The sequence below is a fragment of the Castor canadensis genome, chromosome X (assembly GCF_047511655.1).
Source record: "Castor canadensis chromosome X, mCasCan1.hap1v2, whole genome shotgun sequence".
Classification (NCBI taxonomy): Eukaryota; Metazoa; Chordata; class Mammalia; order Rodentia; family Castoridae; genus Castor; species Castor canadensis.
In genome coordinates, this window is record NC_133405.1 from 66,708,931 (window position 1) to 66,734,518 (window position 25,588).

General features: G+C 32.8%; 1 protein-coding gene across 1 annotated transcript in view; it reads right to left on the bottom strand.

The window, feature by feature from the left end:
- Positions 1 to 25,588, bottom strand: part of Dach2 (dachshund family transcription factor 2) — a 605,819-nt gene that overhangs the window by 84,505 nt on the left and 495,726 nt on the right. Inside the window, exons 5-6 of the mRNA XM_074062608.1 lie at positions 22,833 to 22,991; positions 6,743 to 6,915 (exon numbers count right to left, since the gene is read on the bottom strand). Coding sequence (XP_073918709.1) covers positions 6,743 to 6,915; positions 22,833 to 22,991 — 332 coding nt within the window. The remainder of the gene's footprint in view (positions 1 to 6,742; positions 6,916 to 22,832; positions 22,992 to 25,588) is intronic.

Below are 25,588 nucleotides of genomic sequence, written 5' to 3' on the forward strand. Positions count from 1 at the left end.
TCCAAAGTTTAATATACAGTGAATCTTTAAGTTTTATTCATTTGTGCTCCAAATATTTAGAGTACATAATATATACCCCATTAGGGATAGAAGGAAGGACTTAGGGTGTTTTCAAATGGCATTTAAATGCCTGTACTCCAAACAAAAGGAGTACAAACATAAACCCCATGTAAACATTCAATGATTATTTTTTAAAAAGTATAAATTAGGTCAATTTTAGTACTAGAATGGATATCCCTTTCCAGCTTTCACCAGATTCCTAATTTCTCCTTTATGGAATCAAGATCAAATCAACCATTATGGTAAACAAACACTCTTTAGAGAGAGCAACCCATTAGTCTAATAAGAGAGCTCACAGGTAAACCTATATACAGGAAGTCTAAATCATGTACATGACATTGGTATCTATTTATCACTATTTCTATACAGATACTGGAGTGTAAAGCATATATAAAATAATATTAGTTGATATATACTTAATATTACATGCCAACCATTGCACTTAGCCTGTTTACATGTTTTATGTCATTTACCTTTATGTTAATGATATAAAGTAGGTACAATTAAAATTATTATCCCCACCTCATGGAAGATGAAGCAAATTGAGACATAGTACGTTAATTAGTTTGCCTGAGGTCACATAACAAGAAATGGTGAAATCAGGACTGAAATTTAGCCAGACAGATATATGTTATCCTGCCACCAATGAAATCTGCTTCTGATTGCACCTTACTTAGCTAAAAATTATAATGGCTCTATCTAGAAATGGTGTATAATTGTATAAATCAATTTCAAGGGGCCCTATCTCTATCATTTTTGTGTTTTTGATGAGATAGTATAACATAGTCCTTTGAACATATTAAACATTTGCTAAATCAGTGAATTATGTCTTTCATTCACTGATAACTATCTTTTCTGGGCTACCACAAGGCTAATTTCAATATGTTGATTTTTAATTGGTATTATTGTTTAGTTTTTCAAAGATAAGTGATGGTTCTGGAATTTACATTCATCTTACTTATTGCAATTCTATTCAACAGAACTTTCTGTAAGATAGAGATATTCTATATTTGTGTTGTCTAATATAGTAGCCACAAATAACATGTGGATATTGAGCAGTTGAAATGTGAATAATCACAACTGAGGAGCTGGAGTTTTAATTATATTTAATTAATTTAAATTGAAATGTTACATAGCCATCTTGGGCACCTGAGTTATAGTGGTAATATCCTACACATCTAAGATTGTTAATTGTTTAAATCCATGGATGTGTGGAAATCTATCAAAATTAAGAAATAAATACTGTTTTCCTTAGATATCTAAGTTTCTAAAGTCATATCACTTTTCAGAACTCTAAAAAGCTATGGTTTTCTTTTTTCCCTTTGGGAAAAAGTCCATAGCAGGTGTGATGATGCCACGTCTAATCTCCACTGTAGTAGATTTTACTATTTAAGAACATTTGCAGACATCAACACCTCGAATCTTCAAACTTCATTCACATTGGGCTAGAAATATTCATACTTACTGAAGAAAATGGCCCAAATGTAATTGTGTCTAACTACCTTCCAATTTCATTTTGGACAAAAGGGGTATAATTTAAACTGAAAATCAAACTGCTTATTCATTTATTTTATAAGGGTTTCTCAAAGTTTTAATTTATTGTATTTTTCTAAGGGAATATAAATTGATAGGTCATCTGGTTGGAAAAGTTTGTTTTTGTGTTTACTAATGAATATGTGGGGAAATTGGGATATTTTGATTTGCTAAACATTTCACATTTGTTATGATGCTTTAAAAAGAGAGTGTTGTCTTAGAGCTTACTCAATACACAAGCAATTGCTAAATATTCAGTATTTCTGTGAGCCAGTTGTTCAACTCTTGGTAACTTGAAATCAGTCATGGTAAGAATATTTACACTACTGAAGTAGGCAAATATTATAAATAGGGCTTTTTTAAAAAATTCTTTTGTCTCGTTTTTGAAGAGCTGATTGGATAATGGCCCAAATATAAAAAAAATTTTAAATACTGAATTCATAAATCTATTATAGGAATTGGAGGTTTTAATTTTATTCTAATGTTCAACATTATTTGACTAAGCAAATATTAAGCTCATAAATAATGACACTAAGTGCTATGTTCCTCTGAGTGTATGGCATTTAAACACAAATGGGCTGTCACATTATAGAATACATATATTCTGTGCATATTCACTCAGTCACAGTGGTCGGCATCCCATTACTTTCCTTCCCAAGAACCTGAAAACAGCAAACGTAGCACATTAACTACAAGTAAAATCTTAAGCACAGAGAGAGGAAGAAATGGAAATTACTATATGGAGTTTTTCTTCCTGTTATTACTCAATGCCTCGTCTAGTAAGGTATAAAAGTGAACTATGTGCTATGTTTCCAAGATAGTACATATGGTTCATTTGTTTACATAAAAGTTTTATCAAGATTATATAATTATTCAGTTTATTATTTTCCTCTCCCCATTAAATTTTAATCCTTGACAAATACCTGATATGTAACAGTAACTCAGTAAAAGGAAAAAAAAGCTATGGAAGGACTAATAAACTTTCTAAACGAAACATCAGTGGCTTTTTCTGATTCACTTAGTTGTCAACATAAGAGCTTGTTAACAAATGCCATGTTGGCTTGCCAAGACTAGTTAATGTGGCTTATAGATTAGACTAACCAATTTTTAGATGAGAGTATATCTACATTGTAAATATAAATTCTACCTACGGATATAGAAAACATAATCCATTTTTTGCAGAAAAGAAAATTAAAGCACAAAATTATTAAAATAGTTGTACCCACACTCTGATTAGAAATCCTGCATACTAGAAATAAGTATGGTTTATATAGCCAGTCATTCACTAACATGTTATCTTCTGTGAGTCTTACAATTCTAATATTCAAAGTTCATGATGCATGCCTGGTTTCCAATGGAAAATGTGATCAGAGTTTCATGATTTTCAGTGACAAGAAATAACACAGGCCTCAGTTCCAATAAAACTTTACTTAAGCATCAACTTAACACAAACCACAGTAAATAAGAATGACAGGCTTTTAAAGGACTCTGGAAACTTACTTCAGTATCAAGCTTGTTGTGTTTTTTTTAATGCAGAGACTTTTAAAATCTTATTTTAAAAAGGAAAGTTTTATCTGAAAATAAAAGAAAAAACATGCCAGATGCCTATGGTTCACGCCAGTAATCTTAGCTACATGGGAAGCTGAGTTCAGGAGGACCCAGTTCAAGTCCAGCCCAGGAAAATAGTTCACACAAGGCCCCCATCTCCACAATAACCAGAGCAAAATGGATTGGAGGTGTGAAGTGGTAAGACCTCCTGCTTTGCAACACAAAGTCCTGAGTTCAAGCCCCAGTCCCATGAAGTAAAAGCAAACAAAACTTTGCAAACAAGTAAAATTTAAATGTATAAATAAATTTGATAGCTCTTCTGTGAATTGTCACAAATTTTAATATGATTAAGCATATAGATTTTTGTAATTTGGGCTAGCATTTCACCATAATTTTTTTTTGCAGCTGTGTTTTAAATTCATTATGTTTATTATACAACAAAGAGTGTTTTGTGAGTCAGGCCATTATGACTTTCTCTAACTTATAGTAGATCTGTCAGAAAGAAACCAAATTTCATAGTTATAACATTTCTTTCTAAATATTAGATGCCAATTTTTTTGATCATGCATATTTGGGAAGAACAGTTTACTTCTAAAAACAATGATCAATGCTAATATAAATATTTTTATGCCAAACTGCTAAGATAAAATAATTTTATAAGTGCAAATAGAGAAAATGTATTTTGTTTGAATAGTTCCTATCTCCCCCAAATTTATTTTAAGGTGAATTCACAACACATAGGTTTGCCCAATCCCTATGGAATTATAATAGATTAGAGTTTGAAACTATGCTTCACCAAGAAGCTCAGTGAAACAAATTCTGTTGAAACACAGATGAAAGTGTGAAATACATATCCTTGTAATTATCATTTGTCTGGTATTATGTTGATAACTTCTTAAAGAATGTGAAGCTTTAACATAGAAAGTTTTTATTATGGTATTGCCTGTGAGTCATTATTTTGAAAGCAAATAATGTTACTATTATAAAATAGCATTTTACAAAACAAAACTTGAGAACTTTTTATTAAAAGCCTTTTGCTAGTCACTGAAATTAAGTTTTGTTTTGTTTTTCTTTTGAGATGAGCATCTCACTGTGTTGCCCACAATAAAGTCAACTCTTTTCTATAATTTTTTTCACTTTGCTATCATCCTTCAATGGAAATGTAATTTTGATAGATTTATCAAGAAATTTTATCAAAAGATCTTTAAATTTAATATATCCCTTTTAACTTATTCAAAAATATATGAAAGTACATATAAGCATTGTGGGGGAGAGGGAGGGAGTGAGGGGGTAAGGGAGGGAGTAGGGAGAAGTGGGGAGAAATGACCCAAACATTGTATGCACAAACAAATAAAAGAAAAAAGAAAGTACATGTAATTAGTCCCCAACCTAAACTAGTTTCCATATTTGGCAGGACTTATATTAGCATGTGAGCTAATGTCAACTTTTAAAAAGCAATGAAATGTCATATTTGTGATGATTCAGACTTTCTTTTTAAAAATGGTTTCATATGAAATAGACTAACAAGCAATAAACAAAATTATAGCTACAGTTTTTTAATAAGTTAACAGTGAAACAATATTTGGAACATAAGCATTACCACCAATGACAAAATTATAGTCATGAGCCCCATTCCCTCTTGGTCCCAAATTTTTCACAAAGCTAACAAATTTTCCAAGCATTCAACAGAAATATAGCTAATTCAGTTTGAATAATGGTCCTTATGAAAACTAATCAAATGTAGTTTTGAAAAGCCATAAATATGCCTATATTAAGAATATTCTCCCATTATTTCAAAGCATGTGTGACAATACTATTACTTTGAAGCATATTTTTGCTTACAAATAAAATTTCCTTATTTGTGTGTGAGGTCAAATTTTCTTAGTAGCCACCCAGTTTAAAAATCATAGAAAACTTATTCCATCTTTTAATTAGTGTTCATGGGTAATTTTTTCTCAAACATAACTCTATTTCCCAGTTCACACTCTGAGCAAATTTGCAACCAACTAACCTATAACAAGCACAATCTTTACAGGAAGCATACTTCCTCTTGACCACTGCAGTATATACAGAGTTTTATAAAAAATGATCACTTTTCTTTTCCTGTCCTGTAAAGGTTAAGTTTAAAATTTTTTTCATGTTTTACAAGTCCCACCCCAAACTAGAAACTAATTTTAAAATGGCACAAAAATGTCCAGAATGTTACTTTTCCTCTGCTTTCACTTCTTCTATCCCCATGTTTTATCTATTACAATCATATCAGTATTGTAAGGCTTAGTTCAAATCCATTAACTGTAATGCATTTTCTGATCTATGTCTGATCTCTTCTCCAAGGTAGGTATGATTTTTCCCTCTTACTTAGTGGTTGTCTTATACATCACAGTATGTCTTTCCTTTTCTATTTTTTTGGTCATACTGAGGTTTGAACTCAGTACCTTCTGCTTGCTACCACTTGAGACATTACCTCATTCCTTTTTGTTTTAGATTATTTTTCAGATAGGATCTAATGCTTTTGCTTAGGGCTGGTCTGAAATCATGATCTTATTTCCTACATAACTGGAATTACAGGTTTGTGTCACCATGCCTAGCCAACATTATCTCTTTTTTGTACAAGTTAAATAAGTACTTGTTTATTTCAGATATAGTTTGTGTGCTCTTAGAAGTTAGAGTATGTCTTATTTATCAGTCTCCCATATTGTTCAATATGATAAAATGCATATAACAATGGCATATGTCAAATAAATTAAGGAGAAAAGTAGCAAGTATACTATTATGATCCTATGTATGTTATCACTTTACCACAAGAAAAAATATATGAAAACTTAGTTCATAAGATATTTGGAAAGACAGCAAGACCATGTGCCAAAATAAAAGAAACAGATGGAGTAATTATAACATACTCTTTGTGTTTCATTACCCAATGGCCATAAACTTTTAAAAAATTGTATCCTAATGATGATAATGATAATTTGATAAATTATCATAAATTTGTGCTTAATGTTTCACAGATTTTTGCACATATTTTACTTACATCTTCTCCAGACAGCCAATGAAATAAGCAGGATAGATTATTACTATGGCCTTCATTTTACAGTTGAAGAGACATATTTAGGTGGGTTAAGTGTGTTTTATGATGTCATCCAGCCAATCAATGGCAAATTAGAATTGAGACCCAACTCTGTCCGAAAATAAGTCCTGTATTGTATACAATATCTTACATCTGCTTAAAAGACTCCAAAAAGATGCATAGCATTTACTTTGTTTCACCCCAAAAATGAGAATGGGTTTTGAACACTCTTCTATTCTGTCATTAGCCTGCCTGGCTATGTCTCTCGTAACATTGTCCACATGATTTCAAGATTGGAATCCAGAATAAAAGTAGTACATGTGGCAAAGAATGAAAACAAACAAACAAAAAACAACAACCAAATAAAAACAAAACCTTGCATGCCTACTAAGATACCAAAGTCAACAATTCTGTATAATAGTCAACTGAGTCAATAAGCTGCATGTTACTACTGAAGATACAGTGATACTGCTGATATTTTAGAAAAGTTTATATGCAATTAAACTTTGTCCTCTTCAAAATAATGATTCTTACCTTTATAACAGAGGCACCAGCTCTGGAGAGTGGACTGTGAATCTGGGCTGCAGCAGCCATGTTGGCAATGGTATTGAGATGGTTCATCTGATTCATTGCCATGGCAACTGATGCAGGAGGTAAACTGACTGGAAGTAGGGGATGAGGCATCATCATAAATGGCAGATCCAGTCCTAAGAGAGATAGTGCATGTTGAACTTGTTATGAAATGATTCTAGGAAGTTGGCTTTTTAAAAACAATCTAGGAGGATTCAAGATGGCAACTAAAGTGCAGAAGTAGCGTAAGTGCCATAAATCAAAAATTTTGCTGAGAAGCTAGAGCCACACATGGCAGAAGAAAAGCACCAAGAAGAATCAAAACTTTGACACCCTGACTCCCCAGCCCATACAAAGCTTCTCCATGCCACATTACAGTGAGAAAACAGAAGGGCTTCTGCGCCCCCAGACACTGGCTCCAAACCTGCTTGGGAGACATTCAGAAGACCAACTGGTGAGCAAATAAGTGGCACACAGTATTCCCACAGCCACCCCTGGGATAAACCAGAAGAGGCAACTGAACAGACTGACCCACCACCCTGCAAAAAAAAAAAACTGAATAATAAACAAGGAACTGAAAAGGAATATGCAGCAGAGTGGGTGGGGTGCTCTGAGTGCACTGCACAAGGTAGGAGGATCAAGAAGCTGATCACTGTGAGAACTTTCAGTAAACAAAGTTTGGAAAGGAAGAAAGGCAGACAGTGGGTGGGTGATAAGCTACTGCCTGAAATAGGGCAGATAGTGGATGACAAAGCTCATCTGAGCCAGTGAGCAACATTGAAAGTCAAACAACATTGCAAAATTGAAAAATAATCAGCAAACCAGCACAACATAATGACAGCAGCTGACAGATCTCTGAACTTGCCCCAGAGAAAGGGGGCAAGGCAAAGAAAGAAGCCCCCAACAAACGAACAGAGCAAAAACCCAACTCCAAAGCAAGACAGCTATTGGACCACAGAGCTGATCTCCAGAACCTGAGGGCAAGCCACACCTCACTAAGGGCGAAGCTTACTAAGCAGCTGCCGCTGAAAGACAGGAAAAAAAAAACAGTGAGTCTCCCCAACCACCTGGCAAGACTAAGACAGAGTTTCTGCTTAAGTACCAAAACTAGGACTGGATGCTAAAGGAGTAACACCAGAACTACTAAGAATGAAATTCTACTGTTCCTGAACCTGAGATTTTTTATGTGTTTGTTTTGTCCCCTGTTTGTTTGTCCAACACCTCTCCCTGTTGATTTCTTTGGTTTTCCTTTTTTTCCCCCTCTTTCTTTCTTTGTTTTGTTAGGTTTACTATAGCAAGTTAGCTAATATGAAATTACACACAGAGGAGGGACAGAAATAGCATACATTCACTAACTTAAAAACAAACACACCCAGAAAAAAAAATTAAACCAAAAGAAAGTGAACAGGTGACTGAAACCACCAATAGCCTAACATGAACATAGTTACATAGTACCAAGTGGAATGATGGGAAGATGAAAAAGGGATGGAAATGACTCTCCCCTTGAAAATAAATTAATGCACGATTCAGAGGGAAATGAAGAAAATGAATACCCAGTTCCAGACTCCAACGAAACAAAGATAAACTATGCCAAGGAACCCAACTAAGTCCACAAAAAAAATCTGAAAGAAGAAATCCTGCAAGTAATCACTGAGAATTTCATGGAGATGTTATTAGACATGGTCAACCAAAATGTACAAGAGGAACTCAAGAAATTCCAAGACAACAAAAACAAAGAATATAAGAAGACACAAAAACAAATAAATGAACTCATAGAAGCTCTAAATAAACACCAAAGTGAAACAGAGAACACCATAAATAGAGAGATAAATGAAATAAGGACAAAAATTGACAATATTAAAGAGGCATGATATGGAAAACCTCAGAAAAAAGAATGAAGCAGAAATACAAAACATGATGAAAGGCACTCCAGCAGACTAGAACAAGCAAAAGACAGAATCTCAAAACTTAAATGAATTGGAAATTAAAGGAAAAACTAATGAATATTAGTCAAACAACACAAGACCTGTGAAAGGAATATACAAGAACTCACCGACTGCATCAACAGACCAAACCTGAAAATCATGGGCATTGAAGAAGGAGAAGAGGTGCAAGCAAAAGGAATTCATAATATATTTAACAAAATAATAACAGAAAATTTCCCAAATCCAGAGAAAACGGTGCCCATTCGGGAACAAGAATCATCCAGGAAACCAAATAGACTTGACCAAAATAGAACTATCCCATGACATATTATCATTAAAACAACAAGCACAGAGAATAGAGAAAGAATACTGAAGGCTATAAGAGAAAAAAATCAAATAAAATACAAAGGTAAACCCATCAAAATCACAGCAGATTTCTCAACGGAAACCTTAAAAGCAAGAAGAGCATGGAGTGAGGTATTCTGGGCACTGAATGAAAATAATTTCAACCCTAGGATACTACAGTAGCAAAAATATCATTCAAAATACATGGAGCAATAAAAGTCTTCCATGATAAGCAGAAACTAAAACAATATATGACCACCAAGCCAGCACTACAAAAGATTCTTCAAGGAATTCTGCACACAGAAGATTAAATCAAACAAAACCATTAAAAGACAGGGAGTTCCAAACCACAGGAGAAGAAAAGGCAAGAAAATAGAGAGTAACATTGATTCAGCTACAGATAATCAAACCCTTAAACAACAAAAACAACTAAATGGCAGGAATCAACACATACCTATCAATACTAACACTGAAGTTAATGGACCTTAACTCCCCCATCAAAAGACACTGTTTGGCATACTTGATTAAAAAGGAAGATCCAACAATCTGTTGCTTACAGGAGACCCATCTCATCAACAGAAACAAGCACTGGCTTAGGGTGAAAGACTGGAAGAAGATATACCAAGCCAATGGTCCCCGAAAACAGGCAGGAGTAGCAATATTTATCTTGGACAAAGTAGATGTCAAACCTACATTACAAACAAGATAAAGAAGGACACTCCATACTAATAAAAGGGGAAATACAACAAAAGGAAATAACAATTATCAACCTATACACACCCAACATTAATGCACACAATTTCATTAAACATTCTCTGAAGGACCTAAAATCATATGTAGACTCCAACACATTGGTAGTGGGAGACTTTAATAACCCCTATCACCAATAGATAGGTTATCCAAACAAAAAAATCAATAAAGAAATTGTAGAACTAAATCACACCATAGATCAAATGGACTTAGCTGATGTCTACAGAATATTTCATCCAACTTCTGCACAATACACAGTCTTCTCAGCAGCCCATGGAACCTTCTCCAAAACTGATCATATCTTAGGGCACAAAGCAAACCTCAGCAAATATAAGAAAATAGAAATAATCCCATGCACTAATCTATCTAATCACACTGCATTAAAATTAGCACTCAACAACAAAAAAAACAATAAAAAACATGCGAACAATTGGAAGCTGAACAACAAATTGGTCAATGATCAGTGGGTCATTGGTGAAATAAAAGAGGAAATTAAAAGGTTCCTGGAAGTTAATGAAAATGAAAACAGGACCTACAGGAACATATGGAACACAGCAAAGGCAGTCCTAAGACTGCCCTTTTTATAGCAATGAGTGCATATATTAAAAGGACAGAAAGATCTCAAATCAATGACCTAATGCTACATCTCAAGCTCTTAGAAAAACAAGAACAAGCAAAACCCAAAACAAGCAGAAAGAGAGCAATAATAAAAATAAGGGCTGAAATTAATGAAATAGAAACCAAAAGAAAACATACAAAGAATCAGTGAAACAAAAGGCTGGTTCTTTGAAAAAATAAATAAGATTGATAGACCCCTGGCAAACCCGACTAAAATGAGGAGAGAAAAAACTCAAATCATTAAAATCAGAAATGCAACACAGGAGAAAACAACAAATACCACAGAAATCCAGGAAATCATCAGAGACTACTTTCAGAACCTATATTCTAATAAATCTGAAAATCTTGAAGAAATGGACAGATTTCTAGATACTTATGACCATTCAATATTAAACCAAGAGGATATTAATCACCTGAATAGATCTATAACACAAAATGAAATTGAAGCAACAATAGAGTCTCCCAAAAAAGAAAAGTCCAGGACTTGATGGATTCTCTGCTGAATTCTATCAGACCTTTAAAGAAGAAGTAATACCAACTCTCCTTAAACTTTTCCACAAAATAGAAAGGGAAGGAACATTACCTAACCCATTTGATGAAGCCAGTATTACACTTATCCCAAAACCAGGCAAAGGCATCTCCAAAAAGGAGAACTATAGGCCAATCTCCTTAATGAACATTGATGCAAAAATCCTCAATAAAATAATGGCAAACCAAATTCAACAACACATCAAAAAGATCATTCACCATAACCAAGTAGGCTTCATCCCAGGAATGCAGGGGTGGTTCAACATATGAAATTCAATAAACGTAATAAACCACATTAACAGAAGCAAAGACAAAAACCACTTGATCATTTCAATAGATGCAAAAAAAGCCTTCAACAAGATCCAACACCACTTTATGACAAAAGCTCTAAGAAAACTAGAAATAGAAGGAATGTACCTCAACATTGTAAAGGCTACATATGACAAACCTACAGCCAACATAACACTTAATGGAGAAAAACTGAAACCATTTCCCCAAAAATCAGGAATGAGACAAGGATGCCCACTATTCCCACTCCTCTTCAACATAATCCTGGAATTTCTAGCCAGAACAATTAGGCAAGAAGAAGAAATAAAATGAATATAAATAGAAAGAAACTGTCAAAATATCCCTACTTGCAGATGACATGATCCTATACCTTAAACACCCAAAAAATCTACCCAAAAACTCCTAGACACCATAAGAAGCTATAGAAAGGTGTCAGGATACAAAATCAACTCACAAAAATCATTAGCATTTTTATATACTAATAATAAACAAATTGGGAAAGAATATATGGAAAGAATTCCATTTACAATAGCCTCAAAAAAAAATCAAACACCTAGGAGTAAACTTAACAAAGGATGTGAATGACCTCTACAAGGAGTACTATAAACCCCTTAAGAAAGAGATAGAGGAAGACTACAGAATATGAAAAATCTCCTGTGCTCATGTATTGGGAGAATCAACATAGTAAAAATGGCTATATTACCAAAAGAAATCTACATGTTTAATGCAATTCCCATCAAAATCACAATGGCATTCATCACAGAGATTGAAAAATCTACCCTAAAGTTCATTTGGAAACATAAGAAACCACAAATAGCTAAGGCAATACTCAGCAGAAAGGGCAATCCTGGAGGTATCACAATACCTGACTTCAAACTATATTACAGAGCCATAGCAAATACAGCAATGTTTTTGGACTTCGGTCACATGCTAAGGGAAGAGCACATATGGGAGGTATGGGGATAGGTAGGAAAACCAAAACTTGAAAGTGTTTGATGTCCCCACTGCAGAGGAGCTAATATAGTAACCTTAAAGTAACAGAGGTCAATATGGGAAGGGGATCAGGAACTAGTGAAAAGATCAGTTAGAGATGAATCAACTTGGGTTGTAACACACTTGTGTGTGGAAGCAATGCTAAGAATCTCTCTGTATAGCTGTCTTTATCTCAACTAGCAAAAACACTTAACCTTTTTTATTATTCCTTATATCTTCTCTTCAACAAAACTGGAGAAAATGGCAGAACAGGTTCTGCCTGGATCTGGGAGTGTTGGGGGATATGGGGGGTGGGGGGTATGGAGGAGAAATGGCCCAAACAATGTATGCACATGTGAATAAATGAAGAAAAAAATTTAGAAAGTAAATAAAAACAATCTAAATTCATTATTGCTGGCTTTTTAAAAATTAAGTTTTATCATATCCTAGTATCTCTTTGGGCCATTATTAGATTATACATTATTTAATATTTTAAAAACTGTTTTTATATCCACAGACTTCTACATATAAACATACTATGTCCTTGATCTCACTTCCAAAATGTTTATAAGATGCAATATTTTTTACCTAGGAAATTAAACAATATTTACATTAAGCATCATTGCATTGAACAAGTGAGAAGAAATGTGTTAATAGTTTGCAGATTAACACTTCCTTTAAGAAACTTAATAGGGGTACTGGTGAGGTAAAATAGACTTTATGTGAGTTTCAGAAAAATTGATATAATCTCTAAAAATGAATGCTTGTGGCTCTAATTTGAAGTCTTAATTAATAAAAAATACATTTCCTATCAAAATATAAACCTATTTCTGTTTTAATAACAAATATTAAGGTGCTTGAATAGTATCAAGAATTCTGTATCTTTTATGCATGATGAAATAATTTTCATGTTTTAAATATCTTATAGAATATTTATCAAGTATTATCCACGTTCTACTTGGAGTAGCCACAGACTGTCATGTAAAAAGTAACAATTTAAAATATTTCCATAGTTAGATCTTATCAGGTTGGGGTTTGTTAGAGGAAATGCCTTTGAACAGAGGATAAAGAAAGCCTATTCTTATGGATATTAACATGATCATAAGTAAATCCTAGTACTTTACAATGTATTTTAAACTATTGGTTTTACAGTTATTTTGGAGAGAAATCTAGAAAATCTTTAACAGATACTCGAAAACATTCTTGCTTATAATTTTTCCAAACTATTACAGATTACAGAAATTCTGGGGTGGGTAACATTTATGTTGGTCCTATACACAATTATCATCTATTAATAATAATCTAATTTTCCTTCTGCCATTGCTTCACTCTTTCTTGCTTGTCATATCATAAGAGAAAGAGAACAATGGGGGATCTATAGAAAGTTTATTCAGAAGCTCCCTAAATCTCATTTCTCAAAAGAAATCAGCAGTAATACAATCACTGAGAACACATTTTTAGGACAATTTACTCCCTATTTCCATGGCTTATCTTTTCATTCTCATAACAGTATGTATCATAGATAATTCTTAATTTTAAATGAAATCCAATTTTAATAGACACTAGAAGAAAGCAGTGGTATTAATCTATTTGAGATTCATCTCCTGATTTTACCTACGATGGATGATTTTAACCTGTTAGAGAGTACAAAGGGAAACATAATCCCCAAGGACTGAGCATGTAACTCAGTGGTAGAGTGCTTGCCTGATGTGTAAGGTCCTGGTTTCAGTCCTCAGCACTAGAAGTAAACACAACACACTTCCAGGAAGTCAGATTTCATACAACACTAAGGTGATCATATCACTTATCAAAGAAATTCTTAAATAAAGAATGCATCAGTCTCCAATGATTTTGATAAGGACAGCTCCAAAATGCACTCTCATTGGAGTTACATGAGGATCAAAAGAAGTTAATAAATTTAAATTCTGCATGGAACTCAAGAAAGGGACCATTTTCTGTACTCCCTATTACTCTATATCCCAAAGAATATCAATAACATTCCCCTATCAGTGTTCACCTGTGATTCTCTATCTCTAAATCCTTTTTAGGAGCATTCTTCCAAACCAAATGTATCAGCTATTAAAAACTTTTCTTGGGATTATTAAATTATCAGAGAAGTTTTAACACATGCTTATGACATTGAATTCAAAATGATCTTCCCCACTGCCTTTTACTTATTTAATTTTTTCTATCATCAAAAGCCAAGGAAGTCATTATTTGAAATGATGATTTCTTTCTAATCCATTCCTTTATAATTTACAAAGATTTGTTTGAAATTATTATCTCTGAGATTATTTTTAAGTATTTTATTGTAAATTGAAAACTTATAATTGTATGTCTTTGAGTACAAACTGATGTTATGATATATGCAAAGAATGTGGAATGATTAAATTCATGTATTGAATTAATATATACATCCCCCTAAATACTTGTCAGCCTGGAGGACATTATGCAAAGTGAAGAAAGTCAAGCCCAGAAAGACAAATAGCATATGATCTTACTTATGAGTGGAACCCATCCTCTCAGTTTGTTTTTAGTTAGCCATGGAAAATTATTAGGTGAACATGTAGTTTTACACTTTATGCTTAACAGAATAAAAACAATCACCTAAATAGGTTTCCATAGAAGGCTCCTATTTACCACAAGCCCAAGATAATTTTAGACTTCAATTCTTCTTTATATATACAGTATTTTACTCAGAAATTGATCAAACTGCAGATGAAAAGTAGCCATCAGCATCTCCCTTTACTGTTCAAATGCTAAAATAAGCCTTTGATCAGTTACACTTCCCTTAACAGTGTAATAGTATTTCCTCATTCTCCAAAGATTTTCAGCATCACCCAGACACCATCTGGTCATATCAAGAAATATGCCTACTTTCGTCCAATTGACATGCAAACTAAATGCAAACTACAAGCAGAATTTAGCAGCCCGTTGACAGTTTTAAAATATAATTCATCAAACATTTCATATATTTGAAATCAAACACTATTTAGCCTTTTCAGATTTGCTTTTTTCACTTAGCAATATGAACTAAAGGTCAATTCAAGTTTTGTCAAGGTTTGATAGCTCATCTGTCTTTATTGCTAAATACTGTGCCATAACATGTATGTACCATAGTTGGTTTATCCATTCATCTACTGCAGGACATCTTGGGTGCTCCTAATTTTTTAGCAATTATGAATAAACTATGAACATTAATTTATAGGTTTTGTGTGGACACAAGTTTTACATTCATTTGAATATGTAGGGAAATTATGTCTCATTTAGTAAAAACTGGGCAAAATGTCTTAAAAAATGACTGTACCATTTTGCATTTAACCAGAATGAATGCATTAAAAGTCCCTATCGCTCCACCATCCTTGTCAGTAATTGATATTGATACAGTTTTGGATTTTACCAGACGCAATAGGTGTGCAGGGATATTTCATTGTCATTTAATGTGCAATTCCCTAATGACATATGATAGTGAACTTACTATCATGTGTTTATTTGTCATCTGTGTATCTTTGCTGAAGTTTATGTTCAGGTCTTTTGTCCATGTTTTAATTGGGTTGCTTTGTCCTTATTGTTGAGTTTTATATATAATGTATCAACTATCATATATGTGTTTTGCAGAGATTTACTCCCACTCCATGACTTGTCTTTTCATTCTCTTAATAGTGTGTTACACATGGCAGGCTTGAATTTTAATGAGATCCAACTTATTAACTATTTTTATTTTAAGGATTTTACCTTGGTATTATATGTGAAAACACATTGCCATGTCCACAAATCACCTAAATTTTCTATGATGTTATCTTCTGATAGTTTCAGAGTGTTCAGTTTAGGTTTAGGTTCATGATCCACTTTGAGTGAATTGGGTGATGAGTGTAAGACTTGTATTGTGGTATATTTTTTTGCATGTGGATTCCCAGTTGATCGAGTGTGATTGGCTGAAAAGACTATGATCCTTCACCATTTGCTTCTTCATCAAATACTAATTTATGGATCTATTTCTGGGCTTCTCAATGTTCCATTGAATCATTTGTCTAAGAAAACATGAAGCATGACTACCGGTCCACTGACTTTGTTATTCTATGCTGTGTTGCGTATTTTGGGACTTTTCTTTCCATAAAAGTTTTTAAATCAGTTTGTCAACATTCATAAAATAATTTCCTTGCGTTTAGATTGGGTTTACATTGAATCTATAAATTAAGAAGAACTGACATTTTAATAACATTGAATTTTTCTATCAACGAACTTACAATATGTCCTCATTTATATATTCTTTAATTTCTTTGATCAAAGTTTCATTCTGCTCTTTCATGTGTATTTTATCTAAACATTTCATTTTTGATGTTAATGTAAATAATGCATGTTTATTTCAAATTGCAATTATTCATTGCTGGTATATTAGAAAGCAATTGATATTTACATGCTAATTTTGTATCCTATAGTATTGCCTTATTAGTCTTAGAAGAACTTTTTGTGAAATCTTTAGGAATTTTTGGATAGGCAAATATATCATTTTTGAACAAAGATAATTTTATCTTTTCCAACCCATATAAATGTATTTCCTTTACTTATAATATTGTTATTATCTAGGACCTCCAGGACAATGATAAATAGGAGTGGTGAGAGGGGACATCCCTGATTTTAGGACAAAAGTATCTAGTTTCACCACTAAGTATGATATTAGGAGTAGGTTTTATAGATATTTTTTTGTAAGTAATTCCCATGAATGATTATGCTTCTTAGAGTTTCTATTATGAATGACTATTGTATTTTGTCTGATGCTTTTACTTCTCTTGTTAGGATATTACTTTTCTTCTATTAGCCTTCTTATGTCACAGATTACATTGACTGATTTTTAATGATGAACCAGGTTTACAACACCTGAAATACATCCCACTGAATCATGTTGTATAATTATTTTTAAATTTTTAGATTAAAAAATATTTTATTGAGAATTTTTATATTATGTCAATAGAGATATTGGTCTATAGTTCCCTTTCCTGTAATCTCTTTGTCTGTTTTTGGCATTTGACTAATGCTGGCCTCATAAAAGTGTCAAGAAGTATTTCTTCTGCATAATATTTCTAGAAGAGAATGTAGATACTTGACATAATTGCTTCTATGAATGTTTAGTAAAATTCACCCTTGAACCTGGCATTCTCTCTTTTGGAAGGTTATTAATTTATAAATTCAGTTACTTTAATGTACATAAGCCCTTCTGCACTGTTTCTTTTTGTATGAGTATTGTAGACTTTCAAGAAATTTCACCTAGGCTATCAAATTTATGGGCATAGAATTGTTTAGAATATTTCTCTATTATCCTTTTAATGTCTATGGGATCAGTAGTGATGGTAACTCTTTCACTTTAAATTTATGTATTTCTTTGCCTCATTAGAGGTTTATTAATGTCATTGGTCTTTTCAAACTATCAGTTTTTGGTTTTGTTGTTTTTCTCTATTGATTTCCTCTTTATAATTTCATTGACTTCTACATTTTTATTATTTCTTCACTTACTTTGGATTTTATTTATTAATGATTTCAGTTCCCTAAACTGAAATAATCAGTTGCTTATGTTGTCTATTCCTTGTTTTAAATATAATAATTAAATCCTATAAATTTCCTTCTAACCACTGCTTCTGCTACAATTCACAGTTCTTCTTTCACCCATATGCTATTTAGAAGTGTGACATTAAATTTCTAGGTATTTTTTCATTTTAGACCAATCTTTCTGTGATTGGTTTCTACTTTAATCCCACATGACTGATAGCATATTTTGTATGTTTTGTATGACTCCTATTTCTTCAAGTTTGTTGAAATGTGTTTTATGGCCCAGAATGTGGTCTATCCGGTGAATGTTCTACATGAATTTAAGATGAATGTGCATTCTTCTGTTGCTAGGTGAAGTAATCTACAATGTTCACTAGATTCAGTTGATTAGTGGTGCTGTTCAGTTCAACTATGCCCTTCTACTGGATGTGTCAATTACTTTTAGATAGGTGATGATGTCTTTAAATTGAACAGTGGATTCATCTATTTTCCCTTCAGTTGTATAATTTTTTTCACTCATATAATTTGGTAATCTGTTGTGAAGTGTAAACTTTCAGGTAAGTACTCTTTGGGAGAATTAACTCCTCTGTCATCATTGTTCTGATGTCTGCTTTCTCTGAGATTAATATCACTGCACCAACTTTCTTTTGATTAGTTTAGTATAGGATACATTTCTTATTTACTTTCGATTGATCTATGTATACATATTAGAATTGAGTTTCTTAAAGCCAACATATAATTAGGTTTTTCTTTTGTTATCCATCATGACGTTTTCTGGAAGTTTTATTACAGTTTTGTTGAGAAGTGTTTTCTGATTTAAGTAAAGGCAGAAATCACTGTCATCCAAGGCCATGAGGATACATGAGCTAGTCTTTTTTTCTCATTTGTGTATCTAAAACATTCATATTGAAAGTGATTAATGACATAGTTGGACAATAGCTCCTATTATTTTCTACTTATTCCTATCATTGCTTTCCTTTTTACCTTATCTTACTCCCTTCTGTTGCCATCTTACATGATCCTATTCTCTCTCTCTCCCTCACTCTCTCTTCCTTCATGTCACTATAGTTAATTTTATGATTTAGTGGTTGCCTTAGAGTTTTCAATACACATTTACAATTAATCTAAATCTACTTACAAATTCTATTCTATCACTTCATGGGTAGTATAAGTACTTCATGAAAGACTATTCTCAATTCCTCTCTCCTATTCTTTACAACAGCACTTTCATCTCATTTCACTTATTTATAATGCATAATCACCTATTATGTTGTTGTTGTTATTATTGCAAACAGACTGTTATTTGTTAGATTAAAAATAAGAAAAATATTTTAATTTATTATTTCTTTAATGGTCTTCCTTAATATAGATAAACATTTCCACCTTATATAATAGTTTTCCATCGCCCTGAAGACCTTGCAATGTTTCTTGCAAAGTAAATATGCTGACATGCTTTCAAATTCCCTCAATTTTCATTTGTCCAAGAAAACCATTATTTCCTCCTTTACTTTTAAAGGGAAATCTAACTGGACACAAAATTCTAGATCATCTAGTACTCTAAATATTTTGTATCACTATCTTGCTTACCTGATTTCCGAAAAGCAGTACAATATAGTTTTTATCTTTGTTCCTACATGCAAATAAAATATTTTTTTAATCTATCACCTTTCAAGATTTTCTTTGCTTCTGATTTTCTACAGTTTGAATATGACATGAATAGTTAAATATTTTTGGTATTAATCTTACTTTGTTTTCTGTGATCTTCTTGGATCTATGTTTTGGTACCATCCATTAATTTTGGGAAATTCTCAGCTACTGAAAATTTAAGCATTTTTTTCTGTTCCTTTCTCTTTTCCTTTTCCTTCTTATATTTCCATTCCATGTATATTACACTTTTTGTAATTGTCACATAGTTATTAGACATTTTCTTTGTTTTTCTTTCACTTTGTTTTCTAATTATTCAGTTTCTAAAGTTTCTACTGACATATCTTCATGCTCACTGATTCTTCAACATTCTGTAAGAGTTGATTTCAGTTTATTGTACTGTTTTTTGGTTTTTAGCAGTTCCTTTTTACTCTTTTTTAGTGTTTCTACATCTCTGCTTAAAATCCTCAGTGCTCTTGTATATTGTGAAATTTCTCCATTCTCTTAGTATATTAATGTCATTTTAAATTACAAGGCTTGTAATTCTAAAAGATCCCCTATATTAGAATTTCTTAGTGATGTTTGCTGTGTCTCTTCAGACTGTGTTATTTTTAACCCTTTCTCATATTTTATAATTTTTTGTATTGGGCAAAGAGGCCTTAAGTAAAAAAGCCTTTAGTGAGAAGTTTTAGGTTGAACAGGCTGGGAGGTAGGCTGTCTTAAGCACTTAACCTGTGGTATCAGAGGCTAAATTTTCCTCTAGTGTTTTTGTTTCTATACTCCTTACCTTCTATTACTCCTAGAGAACTCATCTTAAGTAAAGTGTGAAACTTGTAATTCTTTCAACTATATTAAGATTTTATTATACAAGATACCTGATGATAAAATCTGAAGGGGACATTATATCTCAGACTCTAAGGGCCTGGATTCAGGGACTGTGACTTTCAAAAGTGATTTTCAGTTTCTACCTCACCTTAACATGAGGCTTACGGAAGGCTCAGGGGGTGGGGGGAGTGGGTGTTTAGTATAACACATCCTTCATGTCAGTTAGGCTCTGTTAAAAACAAATCTAACCAATGTGCAATATAAGCTTATTTGGAATTGTCACGAAGAAATCCCCCTGTACAACAAATGCATTCTAAAAAACGTATTCTAAACTCAGATAAAAATAATACGCTTTGAGAATAAGCCTTTGTTGAGAGAATGAAGCAGTCTGGGCATATTTCAATGTGATTACTTTTCCCTTAACCCTGCCATCAGTATAAGGGGAATTTTCTCAGATCTCCACCCTTTCAACCTGGTAGGACTGCTAGAGACAAAACTTATGAAAGTGTCACAGTGAAATATAACTTGGCCTCTAAGAGTTTTTACCTGTCAAACTAGGTCTGCAGTAAGTTTCTGGGAAATTATTCAATTTTGCCAGAAGTGAAATGCTTCTACTGGGATCCAGCTGTAGTTTCTGCTCACTATAAGCTGTTATTCTTTGTCTTTGCCTATTTCTCCACTTTTTGGCAGGCATTACCCTGGGGCCTCAGTTTCTGATGGATTTAAGAAAAGTTGGTGATTTTCAGATTATTCTGCTTTTACTTGTTACAAAGATGAGAGTAATGACTGCCAAACTTCTTTACATTTCAGACCAGAAACAAGCAGTCTTCTAAGTCACCTTACATTATGGCACAAATGTAACTCAAACATTCTCATAATGTACTACTCATAACATTTGATCATTCATTTTATTTGCCTTTGTTAAACAATTAATTTTGTATGAATATTTTACCCTTGAGATTAAAACTTCTTCAAAGACTCCAAAACATCATAGCAAAGTCTATTAGAATTCCTCTGCTATGTTAATCCAAAGGTTTAATGTAGAATGAAAGTCTTAGGGAAAGGACTAGTGAAACCCTTACACCAAGCTTCTTGTTTGTAATATATATGAGACTTCTTTTGCTAAAAAAGATTTCTGAACTGCCATATCACCCAGTGATACCACTTCTGGGCATATATTCAAAGGAACATAAATCAGGATACTATAGAGATGTTTATTGCTGTACAGTTAAGAATAACCAAGCTATGGAAACAACACAGATGCCCTACAACTGATTAATGGATCAAGAAAATGTGGTATGCATATATATATATATATATATATATGTATACATATGTATGATGGAGTTTTACTCAGCCATACGTAAGAATTATATCATGTGGTTTGAAAGTAAATGGATGGACTTGGAAGACATCATGTTAAGTGAAGTAAATCAGGTACAGAAAGATAAACGCTGCATGTTTTCTCTCATATGTGGCAGATAGATCCAAAAAATAAACATACACACAAAAACAAACATGATCATATACAAACATATATGTAGAACATATTTGTAATAGTGGAACTACACTATAAAATGTGGGGAAGGGGGAAGGGAAAAGAGAATGATAGAGCAACAACAACATCATAATACATAACATCTGTGAAGGTAAAGGCTACAAGGATATGTTCTGAAAGCTGTTGAATAATGAGGAGTGGGAGGGAAGGGGTAAGGGAGAGCAATGGAAGGGGATGATCAAAATAAAGTATACTCACAGTGAGGATACCTTGAGAAACCCCTTTCAACATAGACTTAGAAATTAATAATGAAAGATAGGAGTGTAAAATAGGTACAATGTGTGTATGTGTACGTGTATGTGGGGAACCTGTGGGAAGGGGAGGGGTAAATGAAGGTAATTAAGGTGAGGGAATATAATTGATGGACTTCATATACTTACACAAGATAGAATGATGAAATCTCTTGCAATTGCTTTAAGTGGGGCAGGGAGGGGATCAAGGGGGAGAGATGGTAGGGATGATTTAACCAATGTACAATATAAGCTTATTTGGAATTGTCACAATGAATCCCCTCCTGTACAATGAATATATGCTAATTTAAAAAGATTTCTGAGATTTTGAAATCACTAAAAACATTGTCTAATCCTAGTTAGATTAGTAAGTAATAATAATGCTTCTAATTTATGTAGTACTTATATTCAATTCACTATTAACAGCTTTTCCCTTAATATTTTTAGCCCTCACAATAACCTTAAGTTTGTATAGCTTTATTCTAACATTGCAGTTGTGGAAACCAAGACTTGGAAAAGTTAGATGACTTTTCCAAAGTCCAAAAGATGTGGAAATCATTCCCAAGTTTATGTGACGCTAGCCAACATTTTTAACTACTCTGATACATAACCTCACATGTATTTTTTCTCTGTTATCTTGCCTCCCTTATTGCCTCCACTCTAGGAATCCAGTGCTTTGAAATGAGTTCCTCTTTACCTCCTCTTATAATTTCAAATTGCTAAACCTTGTCAAAAAGAAATAAACTACACCCTGCCAAGACAAGGTCTCTAGTGGATTTTGGCTTGTATTTTTCTCAAAATGTGTTTGGAGAGTATAGTATACATACGACTGGTTAGCAGGTGGTTTTGCTGCAGTGGATTAAGGGTAGGAGCTCCCCCAAGCCCTGGCTGGGTAGCGAGTGTTGCATGAGTAATTCCATGTTGAGGTCCAGGAACAGCAAGAGGAGATTGCATTTTATCTTTATCCCATGAGGATTCACTTCCACCTTTAAAAAAAATACATATGAACAGATTTCAATAGATTTAACAATTTGCCCTACAAAAGCTTTTCAATTCATTTTTTAGAATTGCAATCATTAATATTACTTCTTAGAAAATTATTATTGAACAAAGACAACTTCCTTTATGAAAGTTTCAAAAACTTTGTAGGAATTTAAGCCACCTTTGAGAAGACTAAGCCATTCTCATTAATATATGCCCATGAACCTATTGAACTGGTTGTCTCAATAAACCTGGAATTGTAAGAAATCGCTTTTAGAAGCCATTGAATGACCACTATTGCCTTCCATTCCAAACCTCTAACATTCATATGCTATGTTTTAAAAGAGAATAGTCATCGTTCTTTAAACAAAGACTAAAAAATCACACATATACTCCTTTATAAAAGCATAATAACATGCAAAAATACATAGTAAGAATCAGAGCTATCACTTATTTTCAGATTCAGCCCCCTTTCCCATGCTGGAATTGTTAGAATCTACACCTGGCTAATAATACCCCAACTATTTAATACTTTGATTCAGTTTTGTATGGATTTAGGCCTGGGACCTTGGACATTAGAACTATTTGTATTTACTAGTTTAAAAATTATAGAAAAATCAACATAGCCTTATTCTTAATTCAACATTGCAATTATTTTCACTTCTTTGAATGTTCTCCTAGGCTTTGTTCATGTGAATTCCCATTATTATAATAAGAATACTGCCATGTCACTTTAAGTATCATATTCACAAAGTACAAAGGCTATGTATTAGTCTAGTGAGTTAGTGTATTATAATTTATTAAACATTGTACTTTAAGATTTCTTTTCAAATTTGTCACTATTGTAAATAACACTGCAATAAAAACACTCATGTGAATGATTTCCTTAAAATCCATTAATTTCCTGGAGTGGAATTTTTGGATCAAAAGGACAAACATACTTTTCCTTTCAAATACATTTATAAAATCAGTTTTCAGATTTATACAGTTATCAGGGTAATATTTTTAGGACTAATTGATATTTCTCCTTGAGATTTAAAATATATTTAAGCAAGTGTCATGTTAGACTATCTGAAAGGATTTTTTTGAACCTATCTACTTAAACATCCACTTTTACCCCATGTCTGGAAAACTTCCTTTTCCTCAGGAACACTTTCAAGCTCCTTTGTGGCTGAAGTTAACCTCTAATCCAAAAGTGGGAATCTTAACCAGTCTCAACTAAGTGAATTAAGAAAAAGAAAATTTCCCCATAAACATTGTAGAGTACTTGTCCCTCTCTATATAGACAAAGCTTTTCCAATAAAATGGAGAAAGAAAGAAATAATTGTTCAGTTTCTGGTATAAGCATTCAGTTAACCTGCAAGCAGGCTTACAAGGTAAGAAATTTGGTTGAATTTGACAGACTTGCTCAATGAACCCCAAATCATTCTCTTGATCATGTTGATGTTTGGTAAGTTCATTGAAAAGTTGAAAAACTTCTGTGATTATACCAATTGCTCTCTCTTTTCATCCAGATGTTTGCTGTTGTACTTACTACCTATGAACAGGAAGGTAATTTATAGTTTGGTGCATTGATTTAATTTAGCATAGACAAATTTGAAATTCCAATTAAAATAAATAAGATATTGTTATGTTATAATGAAGAGGGATGGTGGTGAGAGGGGAGTCACTTAAACGATGAAAATAATCATATTGCAACACTGATAATTTTTCATAATAACATTGGGCCCTAAATATGATTAATACCAGAAAGTACAAAAATCTGAAAGATCAATTATTGAGCAAAAGTGGAACCATGCTATCATTTTGTCACTGTGTTTCAAGGTATGAATTACCTTACCATAAGAGAACTGTAATTTGAAAAATAGTGAGCAAAACATTGACAAAGAAAGATAAATTTAGAAGATGCTAAATTATATCCTATGTTATTAATATGGTATCATGGCAGCAAGAAAACACCGAAATCTTAGGGCTGCTTCTATGTCAACATTTGTTTTATAAATTAAAAACCTTTTAGTCCATTCACATTCAAAATTAAATGGCACATTAGGCATTACTCTACTGTTTTATACATCACATATTCCAAATGAACTTAATAGAAATGTTTTTAAAATTTCATGAAAGGATTCCAAAGTGTTTTTTTGTTTGCTTTGATAAAAGCTTTGGATGAACTTTTTCTAATAACTCTCATACTCGTTAATTATTGTGTTAATCATAGAATGAAGGTAGTTTCCAGTTGTTCCCATATTCATTGAGTATGAATATAAGATACTATCATGCACTATGAAGGCAATTTATATCAAGCAAATACTGAAGAATGTGGGAAAGTCTTGATATACAGACTAGGAAGTGTTACTGTTCTGGACATATGTTTGTCTTTTGACCTAAAAGTCCTCATTTTGAAGTGTTTATAGTTGACTTGTGACTGAATCTGGAGTGTCTGCTGATCCTACAGACATGTATGATCTTATGTCCCTTTGTCCAGATGTGATAAAACCCACTTTCCTAAAGACACCAAAGTATTTTTAATGATGTAGGGATCTGTTATTTTCTTAGCCACTATGTCAAAGTCTTATGTGTCCACCATCTTTTGTCTAGCTAT